Raw genomic sequence first — 26,250 nt, 5'->3', positions numbered from 1 at the left:
CCCCCTTTCCGACAATCATAGCTATGTCCCGATTATCTTGATTGGTTCTACAGATTATCTTATCTGATTTTCTCTTGCTGTGAGTGAGGTGTGTTAAGAGTGTTGAACCTGATCGGAAGAACATCGGAGACGCCCCGATCGCGAATTGTAAATATTCAACACGTTTAATATTTACGATCAGAATCCTGATGTGTGGGGGGAATCCCTAGGACAAATGCATGCACGCTCTGGATAATATCACGTGAAACGAAACCGTATCCAATCAGAAAGCGAGATGATGGAAGACTAAAGCCGTCATGGCGCAGCACAAAGTGAAATTGTTGTGGACAGCAGAGATGGAGGATCAGCTTTTTGATTTGTGGCAACAGCACAAATGTTTATACAACGTGTCGTGTATAAAATCATTCCAAACACTATCATTGCAATTTCTTCCTGCATATCATCCGCCATGCTTATTCTGAAGTCTCGCGAGATTTCCTGTGTTCAGTCGAGACTCTGGTTGAAAATCTGTGTGGTGCGCTGTCTTTGTCACATCATGGCACACCACACAGTATAGGAACAAAACGGTTAAACCTAGGAATTTTTATCCTCATGTTTGTGGTCTATTACATTTTGAAAATCTTATAAGATGTAAAAAATATTTTGGTGTGTACCTAGCATTAGCTAGCCTAATTACGAGAGGATTGTGCATTTCTATGGCGACACCATCAACTGCAATATGAATCTGCAGCGATCATGTAATCCAAGAGAGAAAATACGGTCAAGTTCAACAGTATGATGAATAAATATTTATGGTAATGCTTTACAATGAGATGTTTTGTTAACATTAATGTTTTAATTAACATGAATGAACAGTACGTTATTTTTATTGACAAACAAAGATTAATAAATTGTGTAGAGTCATTCATTGTTCATGTTAGTTCACAGAACAATGTTTACAAACACAACTCGAGATTTGAATAATGCATAAGTTAATGCTGAAATTAGCATGAACTAAGATTAATAAGTGCTGTGGAAATAGTGTTCATTATTTGTTATTTATATATGTTAACTAATGAACCTGATTGAAGAATGACCGCAGATGAGGCATTAAGTGCATGGCACTGCGACCAACTTAACATTTTACAAGTTTAACGTAGCAATGTGTTTGCTCAGTTTTTCGTAGCTACGCACAGGCCCTATTGATTGCAAATACAAAAACAAGACGAGCAAAGAAAACGTGGTACTTATTAAAGTCACCCTTTACTTAAATATAGGAACACAGAAAACCACTGTTAACAGGTTAATAACATTTCCCAGTCTAGGACTAGAAAAATAATGGCAACTTACTCTGATGAACACGGCTCTCCTCAGAGTGGCTTTGTCTTCTTGTGTGACAGGTGCCAGCGTTAACACAATGACACAATACTGCCACCTGGGAGATCAACCAGGTAGTGGCGCTGGAGTATTAACATGTGGTGTAATCATAAGAGAACTGTACATTTTAAATATTGCGGACTAAAAAAAAATGATACCAAACACCAACTCTTCAAATCAAGCAATGTTTTTTATTTTATTTGAGGTGATAGTGGTAGAGAGTCAGAAAATCTTTCTAAACTGTTTAAGCAAACAGGGAAAACATGTCATTTGAATAAAAGCATTGGAAAAGATCCCGAAAAAGTATTATGCAAAATTCCCATGAACAGGTCCCTATAGACGACAATGACCTTTGCGACATCCCCGACAATTCCCTTGACCACTTCCCTGACCCTGTCCAGATCCCTGACCAGCACCGCTTCCCTGTCCAGCGCCACTTCCCTGTCCAGCGCCACTTCCCTGACCCTGTCCAGATCCCTGACCAGCGCCCTGGCCATAGCCACTTCCATGTCCAGCGCCAGCTCCGCTTCCCTGTCCTGCGCCCTTGCCAAAGCCGCTTCCCTGTCCTGCGCCCTGTCCAGCGCCGCTTCCCTGTCCTGCGCCCTGTCCAGCGCCGCTTCCCTGTCCTGCGCCCTGGCCAAAGCCGCTTCCCTGTCCAGCTCCGCTACCCTGTCCTACGCCAGCGCCGCTTCCCTGTCCTGCGCCCTGGCCAGCGCCGCTTCCCTGTCCTGCGCCCTGGCCAGCGCCGCTTCCCTGTCCTGCGCCCTGTCCTGCGCCCTGGCCAGCGCCGCTTCCCTGTCCTGCGCCCTGGCCAGCGCCGCTTCCCTGTCCTGCGCCCTGGCCAGCGCCGCTTCCCTGTCCTGCACCGCTTCCCTGTCCTGCACCCTGGCCAGCGCCGCTTCCCTGTCCTGCACCCTGTCCAGCTCCGCTACCCTGTCCTGCGACGCTTCCCTGTCCCGCGCCCTGGCCAGCGCCGCTTCCCTGTCCCGCGCCCTGGCCAGCGCCGCTTCCCTGTCCCGCGCCCTGGCCAAAGCCGCTTCCCTGTCCTGCACCAGCTCCGCTTCCCTGTCCTGCACCCTGGCCAAAGCCGCTTCCCTGTCCTGCACCCTGGCCAAAGCCGCTTCCCTGTCCAGCGCCCTGTCCAGCGCCGCTTCCCTGTCCTGCGCCCTGGCCAGCGCCGCTTCCCTGTCCTGCGCCCTGGCCAGCGCCGCTTCCCTGTCCTGCGCCCTGGCCAGCGCCGCTTCCCTGTCCTGCGCCCTGGCCAGCGCCGCTTCCCTGTCCTGCGCCCTGGCCAGCGCCGCTTCCCTGTCCTGCACCGCTTCCCTGTCCTGCACCGCTTCCCTGTCCAGCACCCTGTCCAGCTCCGCTACCCTGTCCTGCGCCGCTTCCCTGTCCCGCGCCCTGGCCAGCGACGCTTCCCTGTCCCGCGCCCTGGCCAGCGCCGCTTCCCTGTCCCGCGCCCTGGCCAAAGCCGCTTCCCTGTCCTGCACCTGCTCCGCTTCCCTGTCCTGCACCCTGGCCAAAGCCGCTTCCCTGTCCAGCGCCCTGTCCAGCGCCGCTACTCTGTCCTGCGCCCTGGCCAGCGCCGCTTCCCTGTCCTGCGCCCTGGCCAGCGCCGCTTCCCTGTCCTGCGCCCTGGCCAGCGCCGCTTCCCTGTCCTGCGCCCTGGCCAGCGCCGCTTCCCTGTCCTGCGCCCTGGCCAGCGCCGCTTCCCTGTCCTGCGCCCTGGCCAGCGCCGCTTCCCTGTCCTGCGCCCTGGCCAGCGCCGCTTCCCTGTCCTGCGCCCTGGCCAGCGCCGCTTCCCTGTCCCGCGCCCTGGCCAGCGCCGCTTCCCTGTCCCGCGCCCTGGCCAAAGCCGCTTCCCTGTCCCGCGCCCTGGCCAAAGCCGCTTCCCTGTCCCGCGCCCTGGCCAAAGCCGCTTCCCTGTCCCGCGCCCTGGCCAAAGCCGCTTCCCTGTCCCGCGCCCTGGCCAAAGCCGCTTCCCTGTCCTGCTCCAGCACCGCTTCCCTGTCCTGCACCCTGGCCAGCGCCGCTTCCCTGTCCTGCACCCTGGCCAGCGCCGCTTCCCTGTCCCGCGCCCTGGCCAAAGCCGCTTCCCTGTCCTGCTCCAGCGCCGCTTCCCTGTCCTGCACCCTGGCCAGCGCCCCTTCCCTGTCCTGCGCCAGCGCCGCTTCCCTGTCCCGCGCCCTGGCCAAAGCCGCTTCCCTGTCCTGCACCCTGGCCAAAGCCGCTTCCCTGTCCTGCTCCAGCGCCGCTTCCCTGTCCTGCACCCTGGCCAGCGCCGCTTCCCTGTCCTGCACCCTGGCCAGCGCCGCTTCCCTGTCCTGCACCCTGGCCAGCGCCGCTTCCCTGTCCCGCGCCAGCGCCGCTTCCCTGTCCCGCGCCCTGGCCAAAGCCGCTTCCCTGTCCCGCGCCCTGGCCAAAGCCGCTTCCCTGTCCCGCGCCCTGGCCAAAGCCGCTTCCCTGTCCCGCACCCTGGCCAAAGCCGCTTCCCTGTCCCGCACCCTGGCCAAAGCCGCTTCCCTGTCCTGCACCCTGGCCAAAGCCGCTTCCCTGTCCTGCACCCTGGCCATAACCGCTTCCCTGTCCCACACCCTGGCCATAGCCGCTTCCCTGTCCCACACCCTGGCCATAGCCGCTTCCCTGTCCCTGGCCATAGCCGCTTCCATGGCATGTTGCCTGATCTCTTCCCTGGCCACGCGGTTCACTGCATGCAAAGCCACCGGTGGTTGGGCAACATTTCTGTGTGGCAGGACACTGGCCATCATTGAAACAGCTATCAGCACACAGTGGAATCGTCTCCGGTATGGGACATTGACCCGGCTTCACTGCGTGAACACAGATAGTCAGCTTTAGTTTGTGCATATAGACCAGAGATCCTCAAATCTGGACTTCGAGATCCATGTTCCTGCAGAGTTTAGCTCCAACCCTAATCAAAACACACCTGAGCATGTTAACCAGTGCCAATCAATGTCTTTGGGATCATTAGAAAAATCTGAGGTAGGCGGCTTTGATCAGGGTTGGTGAATAGCAAGTTTTACCTACAGAAAGAATTCCATTCCAATTCAGTGGTTCTCAATTGCAGTCATGGGGGACCTCTTGCTCTGCACGTCTCCCTTATTTAACACACCGGATTGAAATCATCAGCTTGTTGGTCCAGTTCATGGATCTCTCTCCTGACAAGCTGATGATCACAATCTGGTGTGTTAAATAAGGGGGACATGTAAAGGGTGCGGAGCAAGGGGTCCCCGGGACTGGAATTGAGAACCACTGTTCAAAGTATTATTCCTCTTTATTTTGTAAATCCATCCGGTCCTTAAAACCATCCCAAGGGATGATTTCAATCCGACTTCAGAGGAGAACAACAAAAGGCAAACTCTCTGCTTAGAACTTACATTGAATCCAGAGCGTTACTAGTATGTGTGTGTGAGTTTAGCCTTAGAATCTATTATTAACTGAAACTCACTGAAAACAGGCAGCACACAAACAGGCCCAAATTCAAATCGACAGCATTTGTGCCCTCCAGGGCAGTCTTCATCAGAGGAACATCCTCGATGGGATGGTTCGACCATCAGCCTCTCCGGACAGAAACCATCCACTAGAGAATTCAAGAGGATTATAAGGGAAGTGCGGTTTCAGCATTTGTAAATGTGTGGTTTTGCAATGGGTCTCAATCCGAAATACTAAGTGTATACATTTGTCTGCTTCAAATCAAAAGCGGTTTAAAACCTACTAATTCATAAGCTAGGTTAACTACTTTCAAAGACTGAAAGTCACTTATTTCTGCATTTCTTCAGGTTCTGTAATGAGATTAACAGATATTTCACCTGTGGTTCGTCTTTGAATAGCGTGAGTTATGCTGAAGTATCCAAACAGACACAAAAAAACAGCAATCAACGAGAAATACATTCGAGCTGTCATCCTCCCAGCCTGTGATCTCTGCTGCAAAATGCACTGAATTGGTGCGTCAGGAGAAGCAGACAGCAAAGCGCACAAAACTAAAACGATTACGTGTTGCTGCAATATCAACCTCTGTAAAATGGGATTTTAAAGATTCAAGGAAAACAGGTTAATTCCAACCCTGATCAAACTCACCTGCCTGTAGCTTTCTAGTTATCTGAAATGCCTTGATTAGCTTGTTCAGGTGTGCATGATTGGGGTTGGACCTGCTGAATGCTACGTTCTAGCCATGTCATAAATTTATGCTGGGTACACACCAAAAGAAAATCGTTCTGATTTTGGGCCGATTTCCCCCCTTTCCGACAATCATAGCTATGTCCCGATTATCTTGATTGGTTCTACAGATTATCTTATCTGATTTTCTCTTGCTGTGAGTGAGGTGTGTTAAGAGTGTTGAACCTGATCGGAAGAACATCGGAGACGCCCCGATCGCGAATTGTAAATATTCAACACGTTTAATATTTACGATCAGAATCCTGATGTGTGGGGGGAATCCCTAGGACAAATGCATGCACGCTCTGGATAATATCACGTGAAACGAAACCGTATCCAATCAGAAAGCGAGATGATGGAAGACTAAAGCCGTCATGGCGCAGCACAAAGTGAAATTGTTGTGGACAGCAGAGATGGAGGATCAGCTTTTTGATTTGTGGCAACAGCACAAATGTTTATACAACGTGTCGTGTATAAAATCATTCCAAACACTATCATTGCAATTTCTTCCTGCATATCATCCGCCATGCTTATTCTGAAGTCTCGCGAGATTTCCTGTGTTCAGTCGAGACTCTGGTTGAAAATCTGTGTGGTGCGCTGTCTTTGTCACATCATGGCACACCACACAGTATAGGAACAAAACGGTTAAACCTAGGAATTTTTATCCTCATGTTTGTGGTCTATTACATTTTGAAAATCTTATAAGATGTAAAAAATATTTTGGTGTGTACCTAGCATTAGCTAGCCTAATTACGAGAGGATTGTGCATTTCTATGGCGACACCATCAACTGCAATATGAATCTGCAGCGATCATGTAATCCAAGAGAGAAAATACGGTCAAGTTCAACAGTATGATGAATAAATATTTATGGTAATGCTTTACAATGAGATGTTTTGTTAACATTAATGTTTTAATTAACATGAATGAACAGTACGTTATTTTTATTGACAAACAAAGATTAATAAATTGTGTAGAGTCATTCATTGTTCATGTTAGTTCACAGAACAATGTTTACAAACACAACTCGAGATTTGAATAATGCATAAGTTAATGCTGAAATTAGCATGAACTAAGATTAATAAGTGCTGTGGAAATAGTGTTCATTATTTGTTATTTATATATGTTAACTAATGAACCTGATTGAAGAATGACCGCAGATGAGGCATTAAGTGCATGGCACTGCGACCAACTTAACATTTTACAAGTTTAACGTAGCAATGTGTTTGCTCAGTTTTTCGTAGCTACGCACAGGCCCTATTGATTGCAAATACAAAAACAAGACGAGCAAAGAAAACGTGGTACTTATTAAAGTCACCCTTTACTTAAATATAGGAACACAGAAAACCACTGTTAACAGGTTAATAACATTTCCCAGTCTAGGACTAGAAAAATAATGGCAACTTACTCTGATGAACACGGCTCTCCTCAGAGTGGCTTTGTCTTCTTGTGTGACAGGTGCCAGCGTTAACACAATGACACAATACTGCCACCTGGGAGATCAACCAGGTAGTGGCGCTGGAGTATTAACATGTGGTGTAATCATAAGAGAACTGTACATTTTAAATATTGCGGACTAAAAAAAATGATAACAAACACCAACTCTTCAAATCAAGCAATGTTTTTTATTTTATTTGAGGTGATAGTGGTAGAGAGTCAGAAAATCTTTCTAAACGGTTTAAGCAAACAGGGAAAACATGTCATTTGAATAAAAGCATTGGAAAAGATCCCGAAAAAGTATTATGCAAAATTCCCATGAACAGGTCCCTATAGACGACAATGACCTTTGCGACATCCCCGACAATTCCCTTGACCACTTCCCTGACCCTGTCCAGATCCCTGACCAGCGCCCTGGCCATAGCCACTTCCATGTCCAGCGCCAGCTCCGCTTCCCTGTCCTGCGCCCTTGCCAAAGCCGCTTCCCTGTCCTGCGCCCTGTCCAGCGCCGCTTCCCTGTCCTGCGCCCTGTCCAGCGCCGCTTCCCTGTCCTGCGCCCTGGCCAAAGCCGCTTCCCTGTCCAGCTCCGCTACCCTGTCCTACGCCAGCGCCGCTTCCCTGTCCTGCGCCCTGTCCAGCGCCGCTTCCCTGTCCTGCGCCCTGGCCAAAGCCGCTTCCCTGTCCAGCTCCGCTACCCTGTCCAAAGCCGCTTCCCTGTCCAGCTCCGCTACCCTGTCCTACGCCAGCGCCGCTTTCCTGTCCTGCGCCCTGTCCAGCGCCGCTTCCCTGTCCTGCGCCCTGGCCAAAGCCGCTTCCCTGTCCTGCGCCCTGGCCAAAGCCGCTTCCCTGTCCAGCTCCGCTACCCTGTCCTACGCCAGCGCCGCTTCCCTGTCCTGCGCCCTGGCCAGCGCCGCTTCCCTGTCCTGCGCCAGCGCCGCTTCCCTGTCCTGCGCCAGCGCCGCTTCCCTGTCCTGCGCCAGCGCCGCTTCCCTGTCCTGCGCCAGCGCCGCTTCCCTGTCCTGCGCCAGCGCCGCTTCCCTGTCCTGCGCCCTGGCCAGCGCCGCTTCCCTGTCCTGCACCCTGGCCAGCGCCGCTTCCCTGTCCTGCACCCTGGCCAGCGCCGCTTCCCTGTCCTGCACCGCTTCCCTGTCCTGCACCCTGGCCAGCGCCGCTTCCCTGTCCAGCACCCTGTCCAGCTCCGCTACCCTGTCCTGCGCCGCTTCCCTGTCCTGCGCCCTGGCCAGCGACGCTTCCCTGTCCTGCGCCCTGTCCAGCTCCGCTACCCTGTCCTGCGCCAGCGCCGCTTCCCTGTCCTGCGCCCTGGCCAGCGCCGCTACCCTGTCCTGCACCCTGGCCAGCACCGCTTCCCTGTCCTGCACCCTGGCCAGCGCCGCTTCCCTGTCCAGCACCCTGTCCAGCTCCGCTACCATGTCCTGCGCCGCTTCCCTGTCCTGCGCCCTGGCCAGCGCCGCTTCCCTGTCCCGCGCCCTGGCCAAAGCCGCTTCCCTGCCCTGCACCAGCTCCGCTTCCCTGTCCTGCGCCCTGGCCAGCGCCGCTTCCCTGTCCTGCGCCCTGGCCAGCGCCGCTTCCCTGTCCTGCGCCGCTTCCCTGTCCTGCGCCCTGTCCTGCGCCGCTTCCCTGTCCTGCGCCCTGGCCAGCGCCGCTTCCCTGTCCTGCGCCCTGGCCAGCGCCGCTTCCCTGTCCTGCGCCGCTTCCCTGTCCTGCGCCCTGGCCAGCGCCGCTTCCCTGTCCTGCGCCCTGGCCAGCGCCGCTTCCCTGTCCCGCGCCCTGGCCAAAGCCGCTTCCCTGTCCCGCGCCCTGGCCAAAGCCGCTTCCCTGTCCCGCGCCCTGGCCAAAGCCGCTTCCCTGTCCCGCGCCCTGGCCAAAGCCGCTTCCCTGTCCCGCGCCCTGGCCAAAGCCGCTTCCCTGTCCTGCTCCAGCACCGCTTCCCTGTCCTGCACCCTGGCCAGCGCCGCTTCCCTGTCCCGCACCCTGGCCAGCGCCGCTTCCCTGTCCCGCGCCCTGGCCAAAGCCGCTTCCCTGTCCTGCACCCTGGCCAAAGCCGCTTCCCTGTCCTGCTCCAGCGCCGCTTCCCTGTCCCGCGCCCTGGCCAAAGCCGCTTCCCTGTCCCGCGCCCTGGCCAAAGCCGCTCCCCTGTCCCGCGCCCTGGCCAAAGCCGCTTCCCTGTCCTGCTCCAGCACCGCTTCCCTGTCCTGCACCCTGGCCAGCGCCGCTTCCCTGTCCTGCACCCTGGCCAGCGCCGCTTCCCTGTCCCGCGCCCTGGCCAAAGCCGCTTCCCTGTCCTGCACCCTGGCCAAAGCCGCTTCCCTGTCCTGCTCCAGCGCCGCTTCCCTGTCCTGCACCCTGGCCAGCGCCCCTTCCCTGTCCTGCGCCAGCGCCGCTTCCCTGTCCCGCGCCCTGGCCAAAGCCGCTTCCCTGTCCTGCACCCTGGCCAAAGCCGCTTCCCTGTCCTGCTCCAGCGCCGCTTCCCTGTCCTGCACCCTGGCCAGTGCCGCTTCCCTGTCCTGCACCCTGGCCAGCGCCGCTTCCCTGTCCTGCACCCTGGCCAGCGCCGCTTCCCTGTCCTGCACCCTGGCCAGCGCCGCTTCCCTGTCCTGCACCCTGGCCAGCGCCGCTTCCCGGTCCCGCGCCAGCGCCGCTTCCCTGTCCTGCACCCTGGCCAAAGCCGCTTCCCTGTCCTGCACCCTGGCCAAGGCCGCTTCCCTGTCCTGCACCCTGGCCAAAGCCGCTTCCCTGTCCTGCACCCTGGCCAAAGCCGCTTCCCTGTCCTGCACCCTGGCCAAATCCGCTTCCCTGTCCTGCACCCTGGCCAAAGCCGCTTCCCTGTCCCGCACCCTGGCCAGCTCCACTACCCTGTCCCGCACCCTGTCCAGCTCCACTACCCTGTCCCGCACCCTGGCCATAACCGCTTCCCTGTCCCACACCCTGGCCATAGCCGCTTCCCTGTCCCTGGCCATAGCCGCTTCCATGGCATGTTGCCTGATCTCTTCCCTGGCCACGCGGTTCACTGCATGCAAAGCCACCGGTGGTTGGGCAACATTTCTGTGTGGCAGGACACTGGCCATCATTGAAACAGCTATCAGCACACAGTGGAATCGTCTCCGGTATGGGACATTGACCCGGCTTCACTGCGTGAACACAGATAGTCAGCTTTAGTTTGTGCATATAGACCAGAGATCCTCAAATCTGGACTTCGAGATCCATGTTCCTGCAGAGTTTAGCTCCAACCCTAATCAAAACACACCTGAGCATGTTAACCAGTGCCAATCAATGTCTTTGGGATCATTAGAAAAATCTGAGGTAGGCGGCTTTGATCAGGGTTGGTGAATAGCAAGTTTTACCTACAGAAAGAATTCCATTCCAATTCAGTGGTTCTCAATTGCAGTCATGGGGGACCTCTTGCTCTGCACGTCTCCCTTATTTAACACACCGGATTGAAATCATCAGCTTGTTGGTCCAGTTCATGGATCTCTCTCCTGACAAGCTGATGATCACAATCTGGTGTGTTAAATAAGGGGGACATGTAAAGGGTGCGGAGCAAGGGGTCCCCGGGACTGGAATTGAGAACCACTGTTCAAAGTATTATTCCTCTTTATTTTGTAAATCCATCCGGTCCTTAAAACCATCCCAAGGGATGATTTCAATCCGACTTCAGAGGAGAACAACAAAAGGCAAACTCTCTGCTTAGAACTTACATTGAATCCAGAGCGTTACTAGTATGTGTGTGTTTAGCCTTAGAATCTATTATTAACTGAAACTCACTGAAAACAGGCAGCACACAAACAGGCCCAAATTCAAATCGACAGCATTTGTGCCCTCCAGGGCAGTCTTCATCAGAGGAACATCCTCGATGGGATGGTTCGACCATCAGCCTCTCCGGACAGAAACCATCCACTAGAGAATTCAAGAGGATTATAAGGGAAGTGCGGTTTCAGCATTTGTAAATGTGTGGTTTTGCAATGGGTCTCAAACCGAAATACTAAGTGTATACATTTGTCTGCTTCAAATCAAAAGCGGTTTAAAACCTACTACTCATTCATAAGCTAGGTTAACTACTTTCAAAGACTGAAAGTCACTTATTTCTGCATTTCTTCAGGTTCTGTAATGAGATTAACAGATATTTCACCTGTGGTTCGTCTTTGAATAGCGTGAGTTATGCTGAAGTATCCAAACAGACACAAAAAAACAGCAATCAACGAGAAATACATTCGAGCTGTCATCCTCCCAGCCTGTGATCTCTGCTGCAAAATGCACTGAATTGGTGCGTCAGGAGAAGCAGACAGCAAAGCGCACAAAACTAAAACGATTACGTGTTGCTGCAATATCAACCTCTGTAAAATGGGATTTTAAAGATTCAAGGAAAACAGGTTAATTCCAACCCTGATCAAACTCACCTGCCTGTAGCTTTCTAGTTATCTGAAATGCCTTGATTAGCTTGTTCAGGTGTGCATGATTGGGGTTGGACCTGCTGAATGCTACGTTCTAGCCATGTCATAAATTTATGCTGGGTACACACCAAAAAAAAATCGTTCTGATTTTGGGCCGATTTCCCCCCTTTCCGACAATCATAGCTATGTCCCGATTATCTTGATTGGTTCTACAGATTATCTTATCTGATTTTCTCTTGCTGTGAGTGAGGTGTGTTAAGAGTGTTGAACCTGATCGGAAGAACATCGGAGACGCCCCGATCGCGAATTGTAAATATTCAACACGTTTAATATTTACGATCACAATCCTGATGTGTGGGGGGAATCCCTAGGACAAATGCATGCACGCTCTGGATAATATCACGTGAAACGAAACCGTATCCAATCAGAAAGCGAGATGATGGAAGACTAAAGCCGTCATGGCGCAGCACAAAGTGAAATTGTTGTGGACAGCAGAGATGGAGGATCAGCTTTTTGATTTGTGGCAACAGCACAAATGTTTATACAACGTGTCGTGTATAAAATCATTCCAAACACTATCATTGCAATTTCTTCCTGCATATCATCCGCCATGCTTATTCTGAAGTCTCGCGAGATTTCCTGTGTTCAGTCGAGACTCTGGTTGAAAATCTGTGTGGTGCGCTGTCTTTGTCACATCATGGCACACCACACAGTATAGGAACAAAACGGTTAAACCTAGGAATTTTTATCCTCATGTTTGTGGTCTATTACATTTTGAAAATCTTATAAGATGTAAAAAATATTTTGGTGTGTACCTAGCATTAGCTAGCCTAATTACGAGAGGATTGTGCATTTCTATGGCGACACCATCAACTGCAATATGAATCTGCAGCGATCATGTAATCCAAGAGAGAAAATACGGTCAAGTTCAACAGTATGATGAATAAATATTTATGGTAATGCTTTACAATGAGATGTTTTGTTAACATTAATGTTTTAATTAACATGAATGAACAGTACGTTATTTTTATTGACAAACAAAGATTAATAAATTGTGTAGAGTCATTCATTGTTCATGTTAGTTCACAGAACAATGTTTACAAACACAACTCGAGATTTGAATAATGCATAAGTTAATGCTGAAATTAGCATGAACTAAGATTAATAAGTGCTGTGGAAATAGTGTTCATTATTTGTTATTTATATATGTTAACTAATGAACCTGATTGAAGAATGACCGCAGATGAGGCATTAAGTGCATGGCACTGCGACCAACTTAACATTTTACAAGTTTAACGTAGCAATGTGTTTGCTCAGTTTTTCGTAGCTACGCACAGGCCCTATTGATTGCAAATACAAAAACAAGACGAGCAAAGAAAACGTGGTACTTATTAAAGTCACCCTTTACTTAAATATAGGAACACAGAAAACCACTGTTAACAGGTTAATAACATTTCCCAGTCTAGGACTAGAAAAATAATGGCAACTTACTCTGATGAACACGGCTCTCCTCAGAGTGGCTTTGTCTTCTTGTGTGACAGGTGCCAGCGTTAACACAATGACACAATACTGCCACCTGGGAGATCAACCAGGTAGTGGCGCTGGAGTATTAACATGTGGTGTAATCATAAGAGAACTGTACATTTTAAATATTGCGGACTAAAAAAAATGATACCAAACACCAACTCTTCAAATCAAGCAATGTTTTTTATTTTATTTGAGGTGATAGTGGTAGAGAGTCAGAAAATCTTTCTAAACTGTTTAAGCAAACAGGGAAAACATGTCATTTGAATAAAAGCATTGGAAAAGATCCCGAAAAAGTATTATGCAAAATTCCCATGAACAGGTCCCTATAGACGACAATGACCTTTGCGACATCCCCGACAATTCCCTTGACCACTTCCCTGACCCTGTCCAGATCCCTGACCAGCACCGCTTCCCTGTCCAGCGCCACTTCCCTGTCCAGCGCCACTTCCCTGACCCTGTCCAGATCCCTGACCAGCGCCCTGGCCATAGCCACTTCCATGTCCAGCGCCAGCTCCGCTTCCCTGTCCTGCGCCCTTGCCAAAGCCGCTTCCCTGTCCTGCGCCCTGTCCAGCGCCGCTTCCCTGTCCTGCGCCCTGTCCAGCGCCGCTTCCCTGTCCTGCGCCCTGGCCAAAGCCGCTTCCCTGTCCAGCTCCGCTACCCTGTCCTACGCCAGCGCCGCTTCCCTGTCCTGTGCCCTGTCCAGCGCCGCTTCCCTGTCCTGCGCCCTGGCCAAAGCCGCTTCCCTGTCCAGCTCCGCTACCCTGTCCAAAGCCGCTTCCCTGTCCAGCTCCGCTACCCTGTCCTACGCCAGCGCCGCTTTCCTGTCCTGCGCCCTGTCCAGCGCCGCTTCCCTGTCCTGCGCCCTGGCCAAAGCCGCTTCCCTGTCCTGCGCCCTGGCCAAAGCCGCTTCCCTGTCCAGCTCCGCTACCCTGTCCTACGCCAGCGCCGCTTCCCTGTCCTGCGCCCTGGCCAGCGCCGCTTCCCTGTCCTGCGCCAGCGCCGCTTCCCTGTCCTGCGCCAGCGCCGCTTCCCTGTCCTGCGCCAGCGCCGCTTCCCTGTCCTGCGCCAGCGCCGCTTCCCTGTCCTGCGCCAGCGCCGCTTCCCTGTCCTGCGCCCTGGCCAGCGCCGCTTCCCTGTCCTGCGCCCTGGCCAGCGCCGCTTCCCTGTCCTGCACCCTGGCCAGCGCCGCTTCCCTGTCCTGCACCCTGGCCAGCGCCGCTTCCCTGTCCTGCACCGCTTCCCTGTCCTGCACCCTGGCCAGCGCCGCTTCCCTGTCCAGCACCCTGTCCAGCTCCGCTACCCTGTCCTGCGCCGCTTCCCTGTCCTGCGCCCTGGCCAGCGACGCTTCCCTGTCCTGCGCCCTGTCCAGCTCCGCTACCCTGTCCTGCGCCAGCGCCGCTTCCCTGTCCTGCGCCCTGGCCAGCGCCGCTACCCTGTCCTGCACCCTGGCCAGCACCGCTTCCCTGTCCTGCACCCTGGCCAGCGCCGCTTCCCTGTCCAGCACCCTGTCCAGCTCCGCTACCATGTCCTGCGCCGCTTCCCTGTCCTGCGCCCTGGCCAGCGCCGCTTCCCTGTCCCGCGCCCTGGCCAAAGCCGCTTCCCTGTCCTGCACCAGCTCCGCTTCCCTGTCCTGCGCCCTGGCCAGCGCCGCTTCCCTGTCCTGCGCCCTGGCCAGCGCCGCTTCCCTGTCCTGCGCCCTGTCCTGCGCCGCTTCCCTGTCCTGCGCCCTGGCCAGCGCCGCTTCCCTGTCCTGCGCCCTGGCCAGCGCCGCTTCCCTGTCCTGCGCCGCTTCCCTGTCCTGCGCCGCTTCCCTGTCCTGCGCCGCTTCCCTGTCCTGCGCCCTGGCCAGCGCCGCTTCCCTGTCCTGCGCCCTGGCCAGCGCCGCTTCCCTGTCCCGCGCCCTGGCCAAAGCCGCTTCCCTGTCCCGCGCCCTGGCCAAAGCCGCTTCCCTGTCCCGCGCCCTGGCCAAAGCCGCTTCCCTGTCCCGCGCCCTGGCCAAAGCCGCTTCCCTGTCCCGCGCCCTGGCCAAAGCCGCTTCCCTGTCCTGCTCCAGCACCGCTTCCCTGTCCTGCACCCTGGCCAGCGCCGCTTCCCTGTCCCGCACCCTGGCCAGCGCCGCTTCCCTGTCCCGCGCCCTGGCCAAAGCCGCTTCCCTGTCCTGCACCCTGGCCAAAGCCGCTTCCCTGTCCTGCTCCAGCGCCGCTTCCCTGTCCCGCGCCCTGGCCAAAGCCGCTTCCCTGTCCCGCGCCCTGGCCAAAGCCGCTCCCCTGTCCCGCGCCCTGGCCAAAGCCGCTTCCCTGTCCTGCTCCAGCACCGCTTCCCTGTCCTGCACCCTGGCCAGCGCCGCTTCCCTGTCCTGCACCCTGGCCAGCGCCGCTTCCCTGTCCCGCGCCCTGGCCAAAGCCGCTTCCCTGTCCTGCACCCTGGCCAAAGCCGCTTCCCTGTCCTGCTCCAGCGCCGCTTCCCTGTCCTGCACCCTGGCCAGCGCCCCTTCCCTGTCCTGCGCCAGCGCCGCTTCCCTGTCCCGCGCCCTGGCCAAAGCCGCTTCCCTGTCCTGCACCCTGGCCAAAGCCGCTTCCCTGTCCTGCTCCAGCGCCGCTTCCCTGTCCTGCACCCTGGCCAGTGCCGCTTCCCTGTCCTGCACCCTGGCCAGCGCCGCTTCCCTGTCCTGCACCCTGGCCAGCGCCGCTTCCCTGTCCTGCACCCTGGCCAGCGCCGCTTCCCTGTCCTGCACCCTGGCCAGCGCCGCTTCCCTGTCCTGCACCCTGGCCAGCGCCGCTTCCCGGTCCCGCGCCAGCGCCGCTTCCCTGTCCTGCACCCTGGCCAAAGCCGCTTCCCTGTCCTGCACCCTGGCCAAGGCCGCTTCCCTGTCCTGCACCCTGGCCAAAGCCGCTTCCCTGTCCTGCACCCTGGCCAAAGCCGCTTCCCTGTCCTGCACCCTGGCCAAATCCGCTTCCCTGTCCTGCACCCTGGCCAAAGCCGCTTCCCTGTCCCGCACCCTGGCCAGCTCCACTACCCTGTCCCGCACCCTGTCCAGCTCCAATACCCTGTCCCGCACCCTGGCCATAACCGCTTCCCTGTCCCACACCCTGGCCATAGCCGCTTCCCTGTCCCTGGCCATAGCCGCTTCCATGGCATGTTGCCTGATCTCTTCCCTGGCCACGCGGTTCACTGCATGCAAAGCCACCGGTGGTTGGGCAACATTTCTGTGTGGCAGGACACTGGCCATCATTGAAACAGCTATCAGCACACAGTGGAATCGTCTCCGGTATGGGACATTGACCCGGCTTCACTGCGTGAACACAGATAGTCAGCTTTAGTTTGTGCATATAGACCAGAGATCCTCAAATCTGGACTTCGAGATCCATGTTCCTGCAGAGTTTAGCTCCAACCCTAATCAAAACACACCTGAGCATGTTAACCAGTGCCAATCAATGTCTTTGGGATCATTAGAAAAATCTGAGGTAGGCGGCTTTGATCAGGGTTGGTGAATAGCAAGTTTTACCTACAGAAAGAATTCCATTCCAATTCAGTGGTTCTCAATTGCAGTCATGGGGGACCTCTTGCTCTGCACGTCTCCCTTATTTAACACACCGGATTGAAATCATCAGCTTGTTGGTCCAGTTCATGGATCTCTCTCCTGACAAGCTGATGATCACAATCTGGTGTGTTAAATAAGGGGGACATGTAAAGGGTGCGGAGCAAGGGGTCCCCGGGACTGGAATTGAGAACCACTGTTCAAAGTATTATTCCTCTTTATTTTGTAAATCCATCCGGTCCTTAAAACCATCCCAAGGGATGATTTCAATCCGACTTCAGAGGAGAACAACAAAAGGCAAACTCTCTGCTTAGAACTTACATTGAATCCAGAGCGTTACTAGTATGTGTGTGTTTAGCCTTAGAATCTATTATTAACTGAAACTCACTGAAAACAGGCAGCACACAAACAGGCCCAAATTCAAATCGACAGCATTTGTGCCCTCCAGGGCAGTCTTCATCAGAGGAACATCCTCGATGGGATGGTTCGACCATCAGCCTCTCCGGACAGAAACCATCCACTAGAGAATTCAAGAGGATTATAAGGGAAGTGCGGTTTCAGCATTTGTAAATGTGTGGTTTTGCAATGGGTCTCAAACCGAAATACTAAGTGTATACATTTGTCTGCTTCAAATCAAAAGCGGATTAAAACCTACTACTCATTCATAAGCTAGGTTAACTACTTTCAAAGACTGTAAGTCACTTATTTCTGCATTTCTTCAGGTTCTGTAATGAGATTAACAGATATTTCACCTGTGGTTCGTCTTTGAATAGCGTGAGTTATGCTGAAGTATCCAAACAGACACAAAAAAACAGCAATCAACGAGAAATACATTCGAGCTGTCATCCTCCCAGCCTGTGATCTCTGCTGCAAAATGCACTGAATTGGTGCGTCAGGAGAAGCAGACAGCAAAGCGCACAAAACTAAAACGATTACGTGTTGCTGCAATATCAACCTCTGTAAAATGGGATTTTAAAGATTCAAGGAAAACAGGTTAATTCCAACCCTGATCAAACTCACCTGCCTGTAGCTTTCTAGTTATCTGAAATGCCTTGATTAGCTTGTTCAGGTGTGCATGATTGGGGTTGGACCTGCTGAATGCTACGTTCTAGCCATGTCATAAATTTATGCTGGGTACACACCAAAAGAAAATCGTTCTGATTTTGGGCCGATTTCCCCCCTTTCCGACAATCATAGCTATGTCCCGATTATCTTGATTGGTTCTACAGATTATCTTATCTGATTTTCTCTTGCTGTGAGTGAGGTGTGTTAAGAGTGTTGAACCTGATCGGAAGAACATCGGAGACGCCCCGATCGCGAATTGTAAATATTCAACACGTTTAATATTTACGATCAGAATCCTGATGTGTGGGGGGAATCCCTAGGACAAATGCATGCACGCTCTGGATAATATCACGTGAAACGAAACCGTATCCAATCAGAAAGCGAGATGATGGAAGACTAAAGCCGTCATGGCACAGCACAAAGTGAAATTGTTGTGGACAGCAGAGATGGAGGATCAGCTTTTTGATTTGTGGCAACAGCACAAATGTTTATACAACGTGTCGTGTATAAAATCATTCCAAACACTATCATTGCAATTTCTTCCTGCATATCATCCGCCATGCTTATTCTGAAGTCTCGCGAGATTTCCTGTGTTCAGTCGAGACTCTGGTTGAAAATCTGTGTGGTGCGCTGTCTTTGTCACATCATGGCACACCACACAGTATAGGAACAAAACGGTTAAACCTAGGAATTTTTATCCTCATGTTTGTGGTCTATTACATTTTGAAAATCTTATAAGATGTCAAAAATATTTTGGTGTGTACCTAGCATTAGCTAGCCTAATTACGAGAGGATTGTGCATTTCTATGGCGACACCATCAACTGCAATATGAATCTGCAGCGATCATGTAATCCAAGAGAGAAAATACGGTCAAGTTCAACAGTATGATGAATAAATATTTATGGTAATGCTTTACAATGAGATGTTTTGTTAACATTAATGTTTTAATTAACATGAATGAACAGTACGTTATTTTTATTGACAAACAAAGATTAATAAATTGTGTAGAGTCATTCATGTTAGTTCACAGAACAATGTTTACAAACACAACTCGAGATTTGAATAATGCATAAGTTAATGCTGAAATTAGCATGAACTAAGATTAATAAGTGCTGTGGAAATAGTGTTCATTATTTGTTATTTATATATGTTAACTAATGAACCAGATTGAAGAATGACCGCAGATGAGGCATTAAGTGCATGGCACTGCGACCAACTTAACATTTTACAAGTTTAACGTAGCAATGTGTTTGCTCAGTTTTTCGTAGCTACGCACAGGCCCTATTGATTGCAAATACAAAAACAAGACGAGCAAAGAAAACGTGGTACTTATTAAAGTCACCCTTTACTTAAATATAGGAACACAGAAAACCACTGTTAACAGGTTAATAACATTTCCCAGTCTAGGACTAGAAAAATAATGGCAACTTACTCTGATGAACACGGCTCTCCTCAGAGTGGCTTTGTCTTCTTGTGTGACAGGTGCCAGCGTTAACACAATGACACAATACTGCCACCTGGGAGATCAACCAGGTAGTGGCGCTGGAGTATTAACATGTGGTGTAATCATAAGAGAACTGTACATTTTAAATATTGCGGACTAAAAAAAAAATGATACCAAACACCAACTCTTCAAATCAAGCAATGTTTTTTATTTTATTTGAGGTGATAGTGGTAGAGAGTCAGAAAATCTTTCTAAACTGTTTAAGCAAACAGGGAAAACATGTCATTTGAATAAAAGCATTGGAAAAGATCCCGAAAAAGTATTATGCAAAATTCCCATGAACAGGTCCCTATAGACGACAATGACCTTTGCGACATCCCCGACAATTCCCTTGACCACTTCCCTGACCCTGTCCAGATCCCTGACCAGCGCCGCTTCCCTGTCCAGCGCCACTTCCCTGTCCAGCGCCACTTCCCTGACCCTGTCCAGATCCCTGACCAGCGCCCTGGCCATAGCCACTTCCATGTCCAGCGCCAGCTCCGCTTCCCTGTCCTGCGCCCTTGCCAAAGCCGCTTCCCTGTCCTGCGCCCTGTCCAGCGCCGCTTCCCTGTCCTGCGCCCTGGCCAAAGCCGCTTCCCTGTCCAGCTCCGCTACCCTGTCCTACGCCAGCGCCGCTTCCCTGTCCTGCGCCCTGGCCAGCGCCGCTTCCCTGTCCTGCGCCCTGGCCAGCGCCGCTTCCCTGTCCTGCGCCCTGGCCAGCGCCGCTTCCCTGTCCTGCGCCCTGGCCAGCGCCGCTTCCCTGTCCTGCGCCGCTTCCCTGTCCTGCGCCCCGGCCAGCGCCGCTTCCCTGTCCAGCACCCTGTCCAGCTCCGCTACCCTGTCCTGCGCCGCTTCCCTGTCCTGCGCCCTGGCCAGCGACGCTTCCCTGTCCTGCGCCCTGGCCAGCTCCGCTACCCTGTCCTGCGCCAGCGCCGCTTCCCTGTCCTGCGCCCTGGCCAGCGCCGCTACCCTGTCCTGCACCCTGGCCAGCGCCGCTTCCCTGTCCTGCACCCTGGCCAGCGCCGCTTCCCTGTCCTGCACCGCTTCCCTGTCCTGCACCCTGGCCAGCGCCGCTTCCCTGTCCAGCACCCTGTCCAGCTCCGCTACCATGTCCTGCGCCGCTTCCCTGTCCCGCGCCCTGGCCAGCGCCGCTTCCCTGTCCTGCGCCCTGGCCAGCGCCGCTTCCCTGTCCTGCGCCCTGGCCAGCGCCGCTTCCCTGTCCTGCGCCCTGGCCAGCGCCGCTTCCCTGTCCTGCGCCCTGGCCAGCGCCGCTTCCCTGTCCTGCGCCCTGGCCAGCGCCGCTTCCCTGTCCTGCACCGCTTCCCTGTCCTGCACCCCGGCCAGCGCCGCTTCCCTGTCCAGCACCCTGTCCAGCTCCGCTACCCTGTCCTGCGCCGCTTCCCTGTCCTGCGCCCTGGCCAGCGACGCTTCCCTGTCCTGCGCCCTGGCCAGCTCCGCTACCCTGTCCTGCGCCAGCGCCGCTTCCCTGTCCTGCGCCCTGGCCAGCGCCGCTACCCTGTCCTGCGCCCTGGCCAGCGCCGCTTCCCTGTCCTGCACCCTGGCCAGCGCCGCTTCCCTGTCCTGCACCGCTTCCCTGTCCTGCACCCTGGCCAGCGCCGCTTCCCTGTCCAGCACCCTGTCCAGCTCCGCTACCATGTCCTGCGCCGCTTCCCTGTCCCGCGCCCTGGCCAAAGCCGCTTCCCTGTCCCGCGCCCTGGCCAAAGCCGCTTCCCTGTCCCGCGCCCTGTCCCGCACCGCTTCCCTGTCCCGCGCCGCTTCCCTGTCCCGCGCCGCTTCCCTGTCCTGCGCCCTGGCCAGCGCCGCTTCCCTGTCCTGCGCCGCTTCCCTGTCCTGCGCCCTGGCCAGCGCCGCTTCCCTGTCCTGCGCCCTGGCCAGCGCCGCTTCCCTGTCCTGCGCCCTGGCCAGCGCCGCTTCCCTGTCCTGCGCCCTGGCCAGCTCCGCTACTCTGTCCTGCGCCCTGGCCAGCGCCGCTTCCCTGTCCTGCGCCCTGGCCAGCGCCGCTTCCCTGTCCTGCGCCCTGGCCAGCGCCGCTTCCCTGTCCCGCGCCAGCGCCGCTTCCCTGTCCCGCGCCCTGGCCAAAGCCGCTTCCCTGTCCCGCGCCCTGGCCAAAGCCGCTTCCCTGTCCCGCGCCCTGGCCAAAGCCCCTTCCCTGTCCCGCGCCCTGGCCAAAGTCGCTTCCCTGTCCCGCGCCCTGGCCAAAGCCGCTTCCCTGTCCCGCGCCCTGGCCAAAGCCGCTTCCCTGTCCTGCACCCTGGCCAGCGCCGCTTCCCTGTCCCGCACCCTGGTCAGCGCCGCTTCCCTGTCCCGCACCCTGGTCAGCGCCGCTTCCCTGTCCCGCACCCTGGCCAGCGCCGCTTCCCTGTCCCGCGCCCTGGCCAAAGCCGCTTCCCTGTCCTGCACCCTGGCCAAAGCCGCTTCCCTGTCCTGCTCCAGCGCCGCTTCCCTGTCCTGCACCCTGGCCAGCGCCCCTTCCCTGTCCTGCGCCAGCGCCGCTTCCCTGTCCCGCGCCCTGGCCAGCGCCGCTTCCCTGTCCTGCACCCTGGCCAGCGCCGCTTCCCTGTCCCGCACCCTGGCCAGCGCCGCTTCCCTGTCCCGCGCCCTGGCCAAAGCCGCTTCCCTGTCCCGCGCCCTGGCCAAAGCCGCTTCCCTGTCCCGCGCCCTGGCCAAAGCCGCTTCCCTGTCCCGCGCCCTGGCCAAAGCCGCTTCCCTGTCCCGCGCCCTGGCCAAAGCCGCTTCCCTGTCCCGCGCCCTGGCCAAAGCCGCTTCCCTGTCCCGCGCCCTGGCCAAAGCCGCTTCCCTGTCCCGCGCCCTGGCCAAAGCCGCTTCCCTGTCCCGCGCCCTGGCCAAAGCCGCTTCCCTGTCCCGCGCCCTGGCCAAAGCCGCTTCCCTGTCCCGCACCCTGGCCAAAGCCGCTTCCCTGTCCCGCACCCTGGCCAAAGCCGCTTCCCTGTCCCGCACCCTGGCCAAAGCCGCTTCCCTGTTCTGCACCCTGGCCAAAGCCGCTTCCCTGTCCTGCACCCTGGCCAAAGCCGCTTCCCTGTCCTGCACCCTGGCCAAAGCCGCTTCCCTGTCCTGCACCCTGGCCAAAGCCGCTTCCCTGTCCTGCACCCTGGCCAAAGCCGCTTCCCTGTCCTGCGCCCTGGCCAAAGCCGCTTCCCTGTCCCGCACCCTGGCCAGCTCCACTACCCTGTCCCGCACCCTGTCCAGCTCCAATACCCTGTCCCGCACCCTGGCCATAACCGCTTCCCTGTCCCACACCCTGGCCATAGCCGCTTCCCTGTCCCTGGCCATAGCCGCTTCCATGGCATGTTGCCTGATCTCTTCCCTGGCCACGCGGTTCACTGCATGCAAAGCCACCGGTGGTTGGGCAACATTTCTGTGTGGCAGGACACTGGCCATCATTGAAACAGCTATCAGCACACAGTGGAATCGTCTCCGGTATGGGACATTGACCCGGCTTCACTGCGTGAACACAGATAGTCAGCTTTAGTTTGTGCATATAGACCAGAGATCCTCAAATCTGGACTTCGAGATCCATGTTCCTGCAGAGTTTAGCTCCAACCCTAATCAAAACACACCTGAGCATGTTAACCAGTGCCAATCAATGTCTTTGGGATCATTAGAAAAATCTGAGGTAGGCGGCTTTGATCAGGGTTGGTGAATAGCAAGTTTTACCTACAGAAAGAATTCCATTCCAATTCAGTGGTTCTCAAGTGCAGTCATGGGGGACCTCTTGCTCTGCACGTCTCCCTTATTTAACACACCGGATTGAAATCATCAGCTTGTTGGTCCAGTTCATGGATCTCTCTCCTGACAAGCTGATGATCACAATCTGGTGTGTTAAATAAGGGGGACATGTAAAGGGTGCGGAGCAAGGGGTCCCCGGGACTGGAATTGAGAACCACTGTTCAAAGTATTATTCCTCTTTATTTTGTAAATCCATCCGGTCCTTAAAACCATCCCAAGGGATGATTTCAATCCGACTTCAGAGGAGAACAACAAAAGGCAAACTCTCTGCTTAGAACTTACATTGAATCCAGAGCGTTACTAGTATGTGTGTGTGAGTTTAGCCTTAGAATCTATTATTAACTGAAACTCACTGAAAACAGGCAGCACACAAACAGGCCCAAATTCAAATCGACAGCATTTGTGCCCTCCAGGGCAGTCTTCATCAGAGGAACATCCTCGATGGGATGGTTCGACCATCAGCCTCTCCGGACAGAAACCATCCACTAGAGAATTCAAGAGGATTATAAGGGAAGTGCGGTTTCAGCATTTGTAAATGTGTGGTTTTGCAATGGGTCTCAATCCGAAATACTAAGTGTATACATTTGTCTGCTTCAAATCAAAAGCGGTTTAAAACCTACTAATTCATAAGCTAGGTTAACTACTTTCAAAGACTGAAAGTCACTTATTTCTGCATTTCTTCAGGTTCTGTAATGAGATTAACAGATATTTCACCTGTGGTTCGTCTTTGAATAGCGTGAGTTATGCTGAAGTATCCAAACAGACACAAAAAAACAGCAATCAACGAGAAATACATTCGAGCTGTCATCCTCCCAGCCTGTGATCTCTGCTGCAAAATGCACTGAATTGGTGCGTCAGGAGAAGCAGACAGCAAAGCGCACAAAACTAAAACGATTACGTGTTGCTGCAATATCAACCTCTGTAAAATGGGATTTTAAAGATTCAAGGAAAACAGGTTAATTCCAACCCTGATCAAACTCACCTGCCTGTAGCTTTCTAGTTATCTGAAATGCCTTGATTAGCTTGTTCAGGTGTGCATGATTGGGGTTGGACCTGCTGAATGCTACGTTCTAGCCATGTCATAAATTTATGCTGGGTACACACCAAAAGAAAATCGTTCTGATTTTGGGCCGATTTCCCCCCTTTCCGACAATCATAGCTATGTCCCGATTATCTTGATTGGTTCTACAGATTATCTTATCTGATTTTCTCTTGCTGTGAGTGAGGTGTGTTAAGAGTGTTGAACCTGATCGGAAGAACATCGGAGACGCCCCGATCGCGAATTGTAAATATTCAACACGTTTAATATTTACGATCAGAATCCTGATGTGTGGGGGGAATCCCTAGGACAAATGCATGCACGCTCTGGATAATATCACGTGAAACGAAACCGTATCCAATCAGAAAGCGAGATGATGGAAGACTAAAGCCGTCATGGCGCAGCACAAAGTGAAATTGTTGTGGACAGCAGAGATGGAGGATCAGCTTTTTGATTTGTGGCAACAGCACAAATGTTTATACAACGTGTCGTGTATAAAATCATTCCAAACACTATCATTGCAATTTCTTCCTGCATATCATCCGCCATGCTTATTCTGAAGTCTCGCGAGATTTCCTGTGTTCAGTCGAGACTCTGGTTGAAAATCTGTGTGGTGCGCTGTCTTTGTCACATCATGGCACACCACACAGTATAGGAACAAAACGGTTAAACCTAGGAATTTTTATCCTCATGTTTGTGGTCTATTACATTTTGAAAATCTTATAAGATGTCAAAAATATTTTGGTGTGTACCTAGCATTAGCTAGCCTAATTACGAGAGGATTGTGCATTTCTATGGCGACACCATCAACTGCAATATGAATCTGCAGCGATCATGTAATCCAAGAGAGAAAATACGGTCAAGTTCAACAGTATGATGAATAAATATTTATGTTAATGCTTTACAATGAGATGTTTTGTTAACATTAATGTTTTAATTAACATGAATGAACAGTACGTTATTTTTATTGACAAACAAAGATTAATAAATTGTGTAGAGTCATTCATTGTTCATGTTAGTTCACAGAACAATGTTTACAAACACAACTCGAGATTTGAATAATGCATAAGTTAATGCTGAAATTAGCATGAACTAAGATTAATAAGTGCTGTGGAAATAGTGTTCATTATTTGTTATTTATATATGTTAACTAATGAACCTGATTGAAGAATGACCGCAGATGAGGCATTAAGTGCATGGCACTGCGACCAACTTAACATTTTACAAGTTTAACGTAGCAATGTGTTTGCTCAGTTTTTCGTAGCTACGCACAGGCCCTATTGATTGCAAATACAAAAACAAGACGAGCAAAGAAAACGTGGTACTTAAAGTCACCCTTTACTTAAATATAGGAACACAGAAAACCACTGTTAACAGGTTAATAACATTTCCCAGTCTAGGACTAGAAAAATAATGGCAACTTACTCTGATGAACACGGCTCTCCTCAGAGTGGCTTTGTCTTCTTGTGTGACAGGTGCCAGCGTTAACACAATGACACAATACTGCCACCTGGGAGATCAACCAGGTAGTGGCGCTGGAGTATTAACATGTGGTGTAATCATAAGAGAACTGTACATTTTAAATATTGCGGACATGCTTATATACCGGTATATCGTGACACCCCTACCATGAAACATTAAATAAAGCCTCTTACTTTATTTAAACCGTATTTTTCACAAACTAGCCAAGCTTTATTCCAATTCTAAGTCCACTGGTCCACAATAAGCTTTTGACCTGTAACATCTGTTATGCTATTCTTATATTTATTAGGACGACTGTTTAAAAATCAACGTCTCTAAGGAACATGCTGTCTTTAACGTGTTGCCTCAAGAATCACAAGAACTTATGGAACTATTTTCAGCATTCATGAAATGTTTCTAGAGCACCAAATCGGCATAATACAATGACTTCTAACTGGAATAATGGCTGCAGACTATTCAGCTTAGCCAAGAATAAATTTAAATACACAAAACGGTTCTTTTAAATTGGCAAAAAAGATAAAAATCATAATTTGCTAATTGTCTAGTACTTGGGGAGAGGAATTTACAGCATTGATGCCAGATATCGGTTATGTGAGAGCAAAATGATACCAAACACCAACTCTTCAAATCAAGCAATTTTTTATGTTATTTGAGGTGATAGTAGTGGTAGAGAGTCAAAAAATCTTTCTAAACTGTTAAAGCAAACAGGGAAAACATGCCATTTGAATAAAAGCATTGGAAAAGATCCCCAAAAAGTATTATGCAAAATTCCCATGAACATGTCCCTAAAGACGACATTGACCTTTGTGACATCCCGGACAATTCCCTTGACCGCTTCCCTGACCCTGTCCAGATCCCTGACCAGCGCCGCTTCCCTGACCCTGTCCAGATCCCTGACCAGCGCCGCTTCCCTGACCAGCGCCCTGGCCATAGCCACTTCCGTGTCCAACTCCAGCTCAGTTGCCCTGGCCAT

At 53.0% G+C, this 26,250-nt stretch overlaps 1 protein-coding gene across 1 annotated transcript; it reads right to left on the bottom strand.

Annotated features, from left to right (window-relative positions):
* Window positions 1-1,827: 1,827 nt before the first annotated feature.
* On the bottom strand, window positions 1,828-26,250 carry LOC132127717 (fibroin heavy chain-like; the record flags this gene model as incomplete). The annotated part of the gene is made up of 5 exons (XM_059539809.1): window positions 26,194-26,250; window positions 4,056-4,179; window positions 3,063-3,650; window positions 2,302-2,516; window positions 1,828-1,959 (listed from the first exon to the last, which is right to left on the bottom strand). Coding segments are annotated over exons 1-5 (1,116 nt in total), but the record flags the coding sequence as incomplete, so codon positions are not given.

The sequence above is a fragment of the Carassius carassius genome, chromosome 1 (assembly GCF_963082965.1).
Source record: "Carassius carassius chromosome 1, fCarCar2.1, whole genome shotgun sequence".
NCBI classification, from domain to species: Eukaryota; Metazoa; Chordata; class Actinopteri; order Cypriniformes; family Cyprinidae; genus Carassius; species Carassius carassius.
Note: the sequence above shows the minus strand (reverse complement) of the source record. Positions and strands in the feature narration are given on the sequence as shown.